Source organism: Python bivittatus, unplaced genomic scaffold (assembly GCF_059951505.1).
Source record: "Python bivittatus isolate LINGU-HERP-01145 unplaced genomic scaffold, Pbiv_v1 ctg000340_np1212, whole genome shotgun sequence".
Lineage (NCBI taxonomy): Eukaryota > Metazoa > Chordata > Lepidosauria > Squamata > Pythonidae > Python > Python bivittatus.
The window spans coordinates 1,701,604-1,714,490 of record NW_028277056.1 but is presented as its reverse complement, the minus strand read 5'-3'; the positions used below and the strand labels follow the sequence as shown (position 1 = coordinate 1,714,490).

The window sequence follows — 12,887 nt, the reverse complement described above, 5'->3', positions numbered from 1 at the left end:
CAACAGCTTTTCTTGCGTAAGCAGGTCAGAGGACTGCCTGGTCGGCCGGCCCACCTCACAACTGAACGCATTCCCCTTCCTGCCCCTTTGGCACACTGGACCTCCATTCCTTCTGCTCTCTTTACGGTGGGTTATAAGGCGGCCTAAACTGCTGCTTTATTCTGACAGCAAGGATAAGTGAGAAAAGGATGCGTTCGGTTGGACCAAGAGGGTGCGTAGCATAGTGGCAGAGGAGTTGGCCTAGGAGTGGGGAGGCCCAGGCTCAAGCCCACTGTCAGCCACGGAAGCTCCCTTGGTGACTTTGGGCCGGGCACTCTCTCTTAGCCCAGTCTACGTCACAGGTGCTGGTTGTATGGGAAAAGTAGAGCGGGAAGTGCTACAGATGCGCACCATGAAGCTCTGGGGGAAAGGTGGGATAGCAGTCTCACAAATGAAACAGCAGTAGCAGCAGCTCTGGAATCCTCGTGCTCATTCCAGGCCACCTGAGACCAGGGGTCTGGGGCTGGGGCGTGTCCTAATTCTGCCCCAGGGTGGAAGGGGCTGTGGGGTTCTCCCCCTTCCTGCTGAGGACTGTTGGGCCACTTGTGGAGAGGTTGGATACTGGCTCCCAACTGCTCTGGCCATGGAGGTTGAGCAGATGATGGGAATGCTCACAGGTTGGGGGAGGAAGGGGCAGGAGCACAAGAGGGGGAAGGTTGACTTGAAGTCAATATATAATTAATATGTAATTATCTGCCTCCTTTTGTTAGGCTTGTCCACTGGGGTTCACCTTTGCCGGGGGCTCCCTCGGCTCAGCCTCCCGGGCAGCTGGCGCACCATCCGCAGTGCACACACTCTGAGCTTCCTTGCAAGCTGCCCCCCGCCCCAACTCATCCAGCCCCCACTCGCAGCAGAAAGCACTTACTGTCATTGATTTAACTGCCTGGTGAACTTTAGTTAAAGGCTGCCCTCTGGGGTCAACGCAGATTTATATGTGTGCAGATGAGCGGCATTGCTGCTAATGCAATTAAGGCCCGATCAGCAAATTAAAGGCCTAGTTGGGTGAGGCGATGGAGCAGCCGCTCAGTCACCCATTATTGAAGCTGACGAGGCTGCCTGCTTCATAATGCCTCTGGCAGGGCCCCATCGCTGCAGGACTTCCGTTTGGGGGTACACCTGTCCAGGCGGTGTCCCCGTTCTTCCATTCCCACACAGAGTGTCCTGGAGTCCCTGCAGGGCTTAGGGTCATGATGCACAAGAAGATGAGAAAAGCTGGGGGGGCGTTCCCCCTTGTTTAACATTTTGTGTGTCTCCGTATTTTCATTTTTGTGCTATGAAATGGGTTCAGTTCACAGTTTGATGCAAAAGTTTTTGTGTCTGTGATAAAAATTAATCCTACCTGAATTGGTCTGTGGTAAGGGGAACAAAATCCATTATGTCTTTATGAGGGCTAAATAAATTGATCAGAAAAATGTGCAGGCTTTTCAGTTCTCCAGAACTCTTCTCAGGAGCCCTTCTGCTCTGTTCGCAGTAACCTGGATTTTCTAGAAGAATGACCAGAAGTTTCTTTTTAGGCAGCCAGTTTGGTTCATGTTTGTCCTTCTCAGCTGAATACTCATTTTCTGTGGTTGGACGTTTCTTCTCTCCTAAGCAGTGGAAAGGGACCTCAGTTTTAGAAATGGAGAAACAAAAGACCTGACTCATACGGCTTGTTCTTTTTTTTGCTGCTTGCTCAAATACATGCCCACAGACTTCTTCTTTCTCTTTAAGCATTCTGGTTGTAAATTCTTGTTTTTAATTGTTTAGTTGTTGCCATACTCTTACAAGCCCTTCCAGGTGCCCACTGGGTTTCTGTGGCTGGATGTAAATACAATAAACCCACAAGAATGGCTTTTTAATGGCTGACCCGCTCCTCCCCCAGCTTTGCAAAGGCTAATTTCACTTGGAAGCTGGACTATGTTTTGTTACCTGCAAATTGGACAGGAGCGATCAATAGCTGCGATCCCTCAAATGTCAAGCTGGCTGGGCAGGAGGGAAAGGCGGTGGCGCAGGCTGCCTGAAGGATACGGCCTGGCATTTGGTTGGGACGTTCGGCTGAAGGGCAGCCGGCGGGGAGGACAGGCGGGTGGGAGGGCCATTTCCGGACCCCTCGTATGGAGATCGGCCTGTTCCGGCCACCTGCATGGAAGTGGGCTGGGTCCACGTGGCAGGAACCGGGTCTGCATCCGAGGGAAGTAGAGGCTGCTAGAGCCTCTATCCACCCTCGCCTTCGTTAGAGCACAGTGCAGGAATTACCACCCTCTTGAACAGATTAAGCCACCTTAAAAAAAACAGCACTGCTTTTTATTATATTTATCAGGAATAATTTTTTTAAAATATTGAGGCAACGTTCAAGGTTATTATATGAAGCAGTTTTAAAATAAACAGTACCAGTGTATTTAAAAGAAGGCTTCCTTACATTTTTTTTCTTCAGACTGAAGGACTTCAGTCGAAAGTGGCTGTGTAATTTATCATTCTTTCTTGGGGGCAGGTCCACGCTCCCTCTCTCACCACCAGTAGGGCCCTGCTCGTCCCACTAGGCCTTCCCTCCACAGAAGCTGGTTGGGTGTCCTGGCTCCCAGGCAGCTCCCCCGACCACACCGGATAGGCAGTTCCTCTCCGGGCTGCAGAGGAGAATTCCCGTTTTGCTTTCTTTGGGCCAACCTGCTGCTGCCAGATTCCCTCCAGAGAGGTGGGACTGCAGCTCACATAATTCCCAGCCGTGACCACGTCCACGCTTTGGAAATGTTACTGGTCTTGGAAGTTGATTGTTGCTCTTATCTGGGGGGCCTCCAGATTAGAGGACCTAAAAGTTGCAGAGCTGCAAGGCATATGGCTGCGGGCAGTCTCCGTGGCAGCGTAGCACTTAGTTGGTGGCCATGAGAACAGATCCCAGGTCAGTTAACCTCCAAGTCTGAGAATGATACCCTTAGAAAAGTAAGCGTGTGTGTGCGCGTGCACATGCGCGCAGAATGGTTCATCTTTCCAGGATCCTATTCTTCAGGGCTGCCAAATCTTTCACTTTCAGCATTACCTGTGTGGAAGCCACCTGCCCACCTTCACACCTTCCCAGTTCTCCCAGAGCAAGATCTCACTCCCTGATGTCTCAGAAGCACCAGCGGAGCTCTTGTCTGAAACCGGGGGGTGATGGTGGTGGAGATGTTTTGGACCCCGTGTTTCCCTGCTGCAGGTTTGGCTGTGCAGAGCCTAACCTTTTGATCCGGAATTGCTGTTTTTCCTCTCCCTCTTTCTCAGAGATCGTTTGTTCCCTTTTCCAGCCTCTGTAAGGGCTTCGTGGATCCGACATAAGCATCTTTTCTTGCTGTTCTTTCTCAACAGCATGGTGAAGCTTCTGCTTGCGGGTGGAGCTGATCCAAACCTGGGGGATGAGTTCAGCAGCGTCTATCAAACTGCCAAGGAGAAGGGGATCCATTCTTTGGAAGGTAAAAAGATTCTGTTGTTTTTTCCTTGTCAGGACCCCTGGAGTGCTGTGCATTTTTTCCTCGCTGTCTTCCTCTGAAACAATGCAGTTAGAAGCATTGGTTCAAACTCTAGCTTTACCTGAGGCCTCCACCATGCCTTTAGGGGTGTCTTTGTCTTTTTTTTCCCCCCCTGCAAGCACATATCAAGGCTTGAGGATCCAAATCTCACAAATAGAAACCCATTTTCCAGATTGCTTAAATTATGCTGGAGATTTTGGGATGGAGCTACTCAGCTGGTTGCTTCTCACAGCCAGCCTCCTCTCGGCACACAACAGAAAGTTGGCCCGTTTTCTCTAGGCCTCTGGTGAAGCACCCCCAGCCGTCTCAGTCCAGAAAGTAGTCAGAGCAAAGGCAGTCTGCTCAAACAGCTTTTCCGCATCCTGCATGTTCAGAAGCATTGCTCTGTTGCCCTGGCCGCTGAGGGGTAGTGCTGCGGAGGGGAACTCAGGCAGCAGATTCTCACTGGGGCAGCTTTCTGCTACCCAGGATCCTGCTGACCCTTTGGGATTTCAGGTCCCATCATTGCCAGCCAGTGGGAAGAACGAGAACTTTAGAAGTGGTGCTCCAGCCCCTCTGGAGGACCCCAGGTTGGATATGGCTGCATTAACTGTTTTTCTTGAGCTGGTTTCTTCCTTTCCAATATTTGCTTTGCAAACGTTGGAGCTTTAACGTTTACCTAAAAACATCAGGCTTTGGGTGAATTTACCTGTATGAGCCTGTGGCTCCAGATCGGACGGGCGTTTCCCTGGGTTTGTTTTACCCGCAAGTGCATCTGTTCCACATATGAACTTCCAAGACAGGATAAGAATGTTCAGCCTTGAAGAGCAAAAAGGGTTTAAGAAACCCTCCTTTTTATTCTGTAGCAGCAGCAGCAGCAGCAGCAAAACTGAAATTCCGCACAGCTTCACTCCAGAAGCGGCAGTTCTTCGAAAGCGGCCATTTATTTAGGGAACGCCAACCAAGGCTAAAGTCAAGGTCAGGAGATCAGATTTGAAAGGAGAAGGAAATTCCCTGAGTCACGAGAGCTGCCATGTGTGCACGCACACACGTGGACAGCCGGCCTCTTCCAGCACATACCATGCCATTAAACACAGACAACAGGATGTCGATATATCTTGCTAGACTTTATTTAAGCCAAAAATACATCAAGCAATAAAGTTAATATTTTTGTGTGCATTCTCTGCCCTTTCAGCCCATATATATTATATTACTTTCTGGTTCAGGAGGGGCAGAGAGGAAGAGCTGAAGTGTAGGAAAATAAGGCCACTCAGAAGGAAGCTGCATTAATTTGTTTGGTTGACATGTTTTATTAAAAAGAATAAATTCACTTGCATTAAAAAAAAGAGAGAGAGAGAGAGATGGGTGCAAGAGAGAAAGAAAAACTGCCTTTGTTTTCCAGAGCTATTTTTAACGATTTGCATATTTTGTGTATAAATATTTTTTTTCATAAAAGCCTCCAAATCGGGGGAGGGGTGTGTGCTCCGCTGCCACCACGCCTGCTGCACAAAATATATTACAGACATTTATATGGATGGCAGGGAGGGGGGATGGAGAGCTGAAAATTTCCAGGCTCCCCATGATGGATGGCGGACGAGGCTTCCCTTGACGCTTTATTGAGTTTCCGATGATTATCTCTCGTGGAGACATTTTTTATGGATGACGGTTGAGCTGTCATGGTGGACCACGGGGGGAAAGCTACCTAACAATAATAACACTTTAATCTTTTTACTGCACTGCTCCCTAGTATCTCAGATTCATCTTCCCTGACACCAGCCACTTGATTATCTGGCCCCTCCCTGGATAGGCAAAGGAGGGAAATAAATAAGGATACAGGCTCTCTCCCCCCCCCCAAAAAGAGAAACATACAAAAGTGAAAAAATGCAGCCCAGGAAAAAAAGGTCTAGCCTGTCACTCTGATTGCTCCTTCTGTAGGTGTTGAGATCTGTTAGCATTAATGCCAGCTGGGGGAGGTCCCGGCTATTAATTACAATATTTTAGATTTGGCTTCTCTCATCGTTCGCTTGCTTGGATTTTGGAATCCAGCAGCCACCCAGGAAGGGGAGGGGGCTGCCTCCTGCTGCTCAGGAGCCACCCTGGCGGGAGCGGGGCTCAGCTTCAGGGGCATCTCTGCTTGCTTGCTTGCTTACCAGCTGTTTGTTTATTTATTTTATTTCATCATTTATGCGGCTGCCCATCTCATAGGCATGACTCTGGGTGGCTAACAGTTAAAAACCGTAAAGAAGAACCCAAATTAAAACTAACAGGAGTATCATAAAATAACGTAGCCGCCAAGAACGCTCCTTCAACACAATCGTGACCAAGAAAACACCCACTCGTGTATCATGCCCTGTATGAGGTCTGGGGTTCTGAGTGTCCTTCGCCATAGACCAGAGCTCCAGTAGCACCGCGGGAGGGTGGAGAAGACGTCCAGAGTAGTCCTCGGGATGTCCCAAGGACTGGCGGTGGGCAGAGCCGCCAGCGAATGGCAGGGATCTGGCACGCCCGCACAGGGATGCCCATTGACTGGGCTCCCCTGTCTCTGCCCTCTCCCCAGTGGGAAGCATTGTAACATGGAGATTTTCCAAACCCATTTAGATAAAGTGGGTTGTTACATTTCTTTTATGCCTTGAGGACTAGGATCATTGATTTAATTCCAGTAGAGTTTCAGAGCACAGGAAGGCCCACGTCTGCCAGGCAGCCTTTAGCCATCATCCCCAAGTGGTTGCCTTTCAGATGGGTTGGCCTACAACTTCCGTCACCCCCAGTGAAGAGTTCTGGGACAGCGCATCTGCGGGGAACCAGGTTGCCAAAGGGGGGTGAACAGAAAGGCGGCACAAACCAGTCTGATCTCTGCCTGGCACTTCAGGCAGGGAGCCACAAGAAAAGCACCCTGCAGGTGGAAGCTTCTGCTAGCTCGTGGCCTGAGAGCACGCACCCCCAGGCCGAAGAGCCGGCAACAGAAAGGCCTTCCCTGTGTGGGCCTGTTGCAGAAGGAGAAGATGACGGTGCCTAGTGTTGGTGCCTAGTGTTGGTCGGGCGAAGGCAGGGGAGTTATTCCACGGAGACCATTAGCAGCGTGGCTCTGTGAACCCTCCGTATTCGGAAGCAATCTACCAGGACAGTTGCCCTTCCTGTTGTGTTTGTGGGTCTCTCGGAGGCACAGTGTTGGTCTCTCTTAGTCCTCAGCAATAGAAGCCCGTGGGGTGACTTTGGGCCACTCCCTCTCTCTCAGCCAGCCTACCTTGCAAGGGGGAAATAACAGGAGGAATACTATTCAGCTTCTCAAGGAAAGGCAAATGTAAACATAACAAACAAAAAAATGAAAACTGATCCAATGGTCTGATCGTGCAGCTGGTTTTTCTGTCCTTTTCTTGAAAAATCTGTAAGGATGTACTGTATGTTCCAGGGTGGGGAAGAAACCGGCCGTGTTTCTTTTTTAACAAGAACTTAACAAATCTCCCATTGAAACTCTTCTAGCCTTTAAATATTGTGCTTCAAATTTCACAGTGTAGTTCAACCATTGAAAAACACATCCAGGAATGTGTCTGTTAGGGGAAGATTTGCCCACAAATGTGTACATCAGTGAAAATAATATTTCAAATTATTTATTTGTTTGTTACCATTATTTATCATATATCATCATTTATATACTGATCTATTCCAAATGACTCCCTATATTATATTAGGAAAATTCTATTTGGTTATTCGTTAGTTTTACATCTAATGAATTTACATCTTACCCCTCCTCCAGGATTTCAAGGCATTGCCTTGTGCACATTGGAACTGTGCAGAATAACGTCTCTGCCTTTTTAGGCAGAGCTGTCAAAAACAGGCAAACAAAACTGATTCAGCAGCAGAATGACCCAAAGTTGATCAAGTGAAATGGGCAGGTTCGCCCATTGTTGGGTATCTGGAAGCTCCTCTTCTTTTGGCATTCAGGGTGGGTTTTCTGAAGCTGCTTTCATACTTGGCAGAATTGTTTACCTATCACTTCCCCCCCCCCACACACACACCCCCTTTGGAGCAGCCTTGAGCTAGAGCGTGTTGCTGTGTCCCTGACAAACCATTCTTCTCCCACCGTCCCCTGCAGTGCTGGTCACCCGGGAAGATGACTTCAACAACCGCTTGAACAATCGGGCCAGTTTCAAGGGCTGCACGGCTTTGCATTACGGCGTGCTGGCTGATGACTACACCACAGTCAAGTTGCTCCTCGAAGGAGGTAAGGGTGGCACGGGGGTGGAGTGGGGGGACTGGGCCTTCTCTCCCCATGGAATTGCCCATGAAGCTCTAGAGATCTCCTTGTGGAATTGGAAACTAGCTTGCCAGATCTGGAGCTGAGCCTTCCAGCAAGCTGCCAAGTGTGGTTTTGGGATTAAAAGAGAGGGAAAGGAAGGTCTCAGGACAGAATCTGTGCAGAGATGGTGGTGCTGAGTCTCTTGGCCCTGTCTGTTCTGCTCCCTCCCTGCTTTTTCTCTCTGAGTTTGTCCCCATTCTGTTTGCTTCGCTTCCTTCTGTATCTTTAGAAGGGACCCACCCGAAGCAGTGATGTTCTCTGGCTACTTGTCTGCAGAGAAGCTTCTGTTCTTTGGGGGGGGAAATACCATTTTGTGTCTAGCTTTTCAGATTTCCCTTATTCCTTGCTGTTCAACACATTTTATCACAGATTCCCCCAAAATGGTTTCCACCAAACGTATTGGCTTGCAGTTTCCCAGCCAGTATTTGGAGGAAAGCCAAGTTAGGAAACACGGCCTTCAGAAATGAATGCTTGTCATGGTCTGCTAAGAAGAAGGGCAGAAAGAAGGTTGTCAAAGATTCCGGGTTAATCACTGTGCAATTGGATGGCTCCAAGTTATATGAAGAACTTCCCTCACTCATACAAGCCTGCCTGCACTGCGGGACCAGCCACCAGACTCCTGCTTGTAAGAGTAGCTAAGATGGCAGTCACAAGGGAGAGAGCCTTCTTGGTGGTGACCCCCTTCCTTGCAGATCAGTGTGCCAACACCTGGGCACTTAACCCCATCAAGCAAGTCCCTCCTTGTGGCCTTCTAGATATTACTAAAATTCAATTCTTGGCCCCTCTCCTCTCTTCCCTCTTCCCATCCCGTTTCCCATGGCCTGTAGTCGAGTGACGGCATTAGCTACCTGGCATTCTGTGGTTGTAATGAATGAATTTTGAAGCTTATTGTCATTTTTATTGTTCTTAGAATTTGCCGTCGTTTGTGCTTTTAAATTTTGTTGAGTGCCTCTTTAGGAGGGTTTGCCTTAACCAGTGTTTGGTAAAACTTTCAAATAAAGAATATAGTTAGCTGCCAAGAAGGAAACACGTGAACTCCGGTACGTTTCTGTCTGTCTGACTGGCTGCCTCGCCTGCTGGGATTCGGCAGAGACTGGCGGATGGGTGAGCAGCTGGGTGTTTGGGGTAGGGAAGGACCCCCTTCCACGGCCTAGAGCCTGTCCAGGGGGCTTGGATCTTGCGTTTGCAAACGAAGCAAAGTGTTAGGAGGAGAGCAGCTTGGGGGCTCTTTCAATACACACAATAAGTTAGCTGGCCGATGAATTGGGGCATCCTGCTTGGACCTCTTTCAGGGTTGTCTGCTAGTCTTCACGTGGGTATTGCCCCGTTTCTCCAACAGGCATTCCCTTGTCTAGAGTTCAGATTCCCCACACCAGGGCTACTGCAAACCTGGCTGAGCACACATTCCTGTGATTTTGTTGGAAGCCAGAATCTTCAAGCCTCCGAGGCCCACTTGGCTTGGTGGCTTTTTCAACAGCCTGCAGTCCCTCTGTGCAGAATGCCACCGTGGCTTGCACTTTGACATCTGAGAGGTGGGCGCTTCCTCTGTGCCTTCAGCAAACAGGCACCCTCTGCCCCCTTTTTTATGCCCCCTACACCTGCCTTTTCATAGCGTGCCCTCTCGTCCAGCCAGCGCTTCCTGGGCTGGCTGTTCTGCCCTTGGGGCCAAAGCCATTAACTCCCCCCACCCCAGCTCCGCCCACCGTGCTTAAACACAGGGCCCCCTTTCCGCCCTCTTCCTGGCTGGAGGCAACCTCCCCCTCACCCTTCACCCCGCTGTTGGCCTTTGGTGGCCTTTCTGCTGAATCACTTGACCCTTCCTTGTGGTCAGTCTGTGTGTGCCCAGCAGACCGCGAGAGGCAAGCCCCTTCTCGCTTCTACTCCGCAGTCTCCTGACCTGAGCTGACACCCAGGAAGCCGCGTGCCCGGGCGCCGGAGCGTCTTCCTTGCCAGGCCTTTATTTGGGCACTTCCGTAATTAATCGATCCTCAGGTTTTGTCTGCCTTTGATTGAGGAAAAGGGCCTAGAGCTCCCGCACGTGCAGGGTGCTGCGGATTAATTGCACACGCCTGCCTGCCTGCCTGCCTTTTGAAGCAAGGCTTTATTATTATGGCATTTCCATGGTTAGAAATGAAAAGTTTTGTTACCCTTCTGGCTCTGGGGCATTTCTCCGCCAAGGAACAACAGTCCTCGGAAATGGAAGGCACCCTGAGAGGAAGGAGAATGTGTCCCAACTTCATGGAGCCAAGTCACTACAGCTGGATGAGTTGGGGCAGGATTTATGCGCAGCAGGCTTAGCCCGAGGCTGGAAGCATTGGGAGCATTTGACCACATTGCAAAGCACGTTCACATCCTGTATTGTGTTTGCATTTCTCAGTCATCCCACGGCTGGGTGGTGGTGCAATATCCTGCAAAATGCTTTGTTGCCATTGCATTCGGAGATGTCTTTTATTCAATTTTAGCCCTCTGCAATCATCGACTCCTGGTAGATTTCAGTCAGTAATTTGCAAAAAACATATCCCTGGTCCAATCAAACAGGTCAAAAATTAAAATCACAAAATAACATTAAAAATAGACATTCTGACAAGAGCAAACAAACAACAAGAAATAAATAACTAGATTAGGCAACAGCTAAGGAGGGTTGTGATTGAGGTGCATATTTCAAGGTATGACCAGAGATCAGAGACTCTGGAACCAACACGATTGCCCAGCCCTAGGCAGCAGCAGAGGACCGCATGAACAGCTCCGGCAGCGAAGCATCTCCACCATGTGGCCAAACGTGACAGACAAGGCACTCAACCAGTGTGGCTTGAGTGAATCAAGTGGTTTACTGGCACTGGCAATCCACTGGCAGCCATGAGGTGCCAGCAGCAGTGACTCTCAGACAGCTGCGGTCATCAGAGAGGCCCAGAAAGGCAGCACGGCCGCACTCCAGGCTGCCAGTCAGAGAGGAGTCAGACCTCTCCATCGCTAAGAGAGGTGGCAGGAGAACCAAGGAGCACTGGGTGTGGCAGTGTGTCAGAGGAGGGAAGTGAACCCCAATAGAGCAGGGGTGTCCCATGCTGGCCTAGCAAAGCCCTGGACCCTGAGGAAGAACAGGCCCCTGTTGGATCTGGTCCATCCACACAGAACATGGGAGTTCCAGCCCTGTCTCCACAAGTGAGGCAGTCTCCGGAGCTGGGTTATTCATGTTACTAAACCAACTCATGAGGAACAGACAACTTCCAGAGCAAGTGAGAAGAGGGGGAAACCAGTCACCCTTATTCCCTGGAGTTCATCAAGCAAATTCTGCTCTTTCCCAACTCTGCCTACTCCCCATCCACTTTGCACTCATGCAGAAAAGGGGGAAAAGAAGAAAGAGACACTGAAAAAGCATGAAGAAAAGACGTAGAAAGAAGACTGACATCTTCCCTGGTAGTTTCAGAGACAGAGGCACTGACAGGACATCTCGTTCTCAGGACCTTCAGCCTTCAATGCTAAGTGATGAAGAGGAATCCTCATATCTTGTGAGGAAGTGAAGGGGAGAGTCATGTGAGACTTCGGAGGCCCATTCCTCATGGGATTAAGATCTGGAGGAAGGTCACCATTTAGAAGATAACTCCATCAGTGCTGACTTATTTTCAGTGCAACTTAACTTGAAGTTAAGTCCCAGCAACCCTCCAATCAGTATTTCCAGAGGGTTCCAAAGTACTGACAGGATGTCCCTTTTGGGCTCTAACAGGGACCTTAGGATGCCATTTTGGGTGGAGTGGGTGGAAACAGCCAAACCAGGGTACTGTTTTGGGCCTTGCAGTGGAAATCACCAGATGTAGCAATAATGAGCCAGTACCAGCCCTGATTATTAAATTGGATGTCCCCAAAGAAGAAGAGACACTGACAGATCCAATGGAATGTAAAATGGACAGAGCCCTGAAACAAGTCCATGAAGCTGTAGCATTAGGAATGAGGGCTGCAGCTGTTTCCTCCCAAATCACTTAAGCTTTGGTGATAGGGACATTTGGCTTCCTCCTTGAAGTCCTAACAGAATCCAGAAGTCTGTAAGAGAAGCCAGAGCAGCAGAGCTCCATGGTGGTCCTGTCTGTGGACTGCTTACAATTTGCAGCCAAATTCCTGGTTTCAGGAGTGGTGGCGTGGAGGCCTGTGCCTCAGTTGATAGGTGAGGACCATCAATTGAGAGCCTACCTTGCAGTTGAGCCCTTTTGGGGAAGTCTATTGACTCAGTCATAGCAGAAAACAAGAACAAAAGGAAATCCTTGTATTCAGACCTAAGGAAGGAGATCAGCTACAAAAGAAGTCCTTCATTCTTTTGGTCCAGAGACCACACACTGATCCTGTTTTTTGCTAATGGAGAAACAAATGTTGGATTCCAAAGCCCAACAGCAGAAGTACACCATCACCAGCTATGGCAGAAGAGGCAAAAAACCAAAGAAAATACTTCTCGTATTGATGCCACCATCTCTCAGGTGAGGTGATGACTGGGGGAAAAAATGGGTGCGCCTGGGAGTGCAGGTGCAAGTTTCAGCGGCAGTTTGGTGGGGATATGCTGTGCTGTTCACGAGAAAAACAAGAGACAGGCTCCTGCCATCCCCCAACTCCAAAAACAGAGAGAGCTGCCGAGGATGAAGGAAGCTTGTTGAGATGGGCAGCTGTAGAAATCAAATAAACAAACAAATCATTTACTGGAAGTGGCATAAAAGAGCCCATTCTTCTGCAGGAAAGTTTCTCTGTTGTGTGCGTTTTCCATTCTCTTTATAATGCTGAATAAAATGGTCTGGGGAGCCACCCTAAATCTCAGACCACTGAACAGCTGCGTCAGGCCCCAGACCTTCAAGGCAGGGACTCTAAAGGTGATAGTAGAAGCTGTCACACCAGGAAGTTTCCTAACCTTGGTGAACCTGTCGGAGACCTATGTACACAGCCTTGCCTCAGGATTTGGAGCGTCCGTATTTACGCTCATCTAGGCGATCTGCTTATCAGAAGGCTGTGTGTGGAGGAAGCAGGAAGAAGCCTTGCCCACAATGCTTGATGCCTCCCGAAGCACCATTCCATAAACAAATTATAGCTGCTGTTTTACTTCATTGTGGTTTCAATCC

The 12,887-nt window shown here is 49.4% G+C and overlaps 1 protein-coding gene across 1 annotated transcript in view; it reads left to right on the top strand.

Moving 5' to 3' along the window:
• CLPB (ClpB family mitochondrial disaggregase) overlaps window positions 1-12,887 on the top strand; it is an 87,775-nt gene that overhangs the window by 20,652 nt on the left and 54,236 nt on the right. Inside the window, exons 4-5 of the mRNA XM_088140382.1 lie at window positions 3,358-3,461; window positions 7,591-7,719. Of these exons, the coding sequence (XP_087996508.1) occupies window positions 3,358-3,461; window positions 7,591-7,719 (233 nt within the window). The remainder of the gene's footprint in view (window positions 1-3,357; window positions 3,462-7,590; window positions 7,720-12,887) is intronic.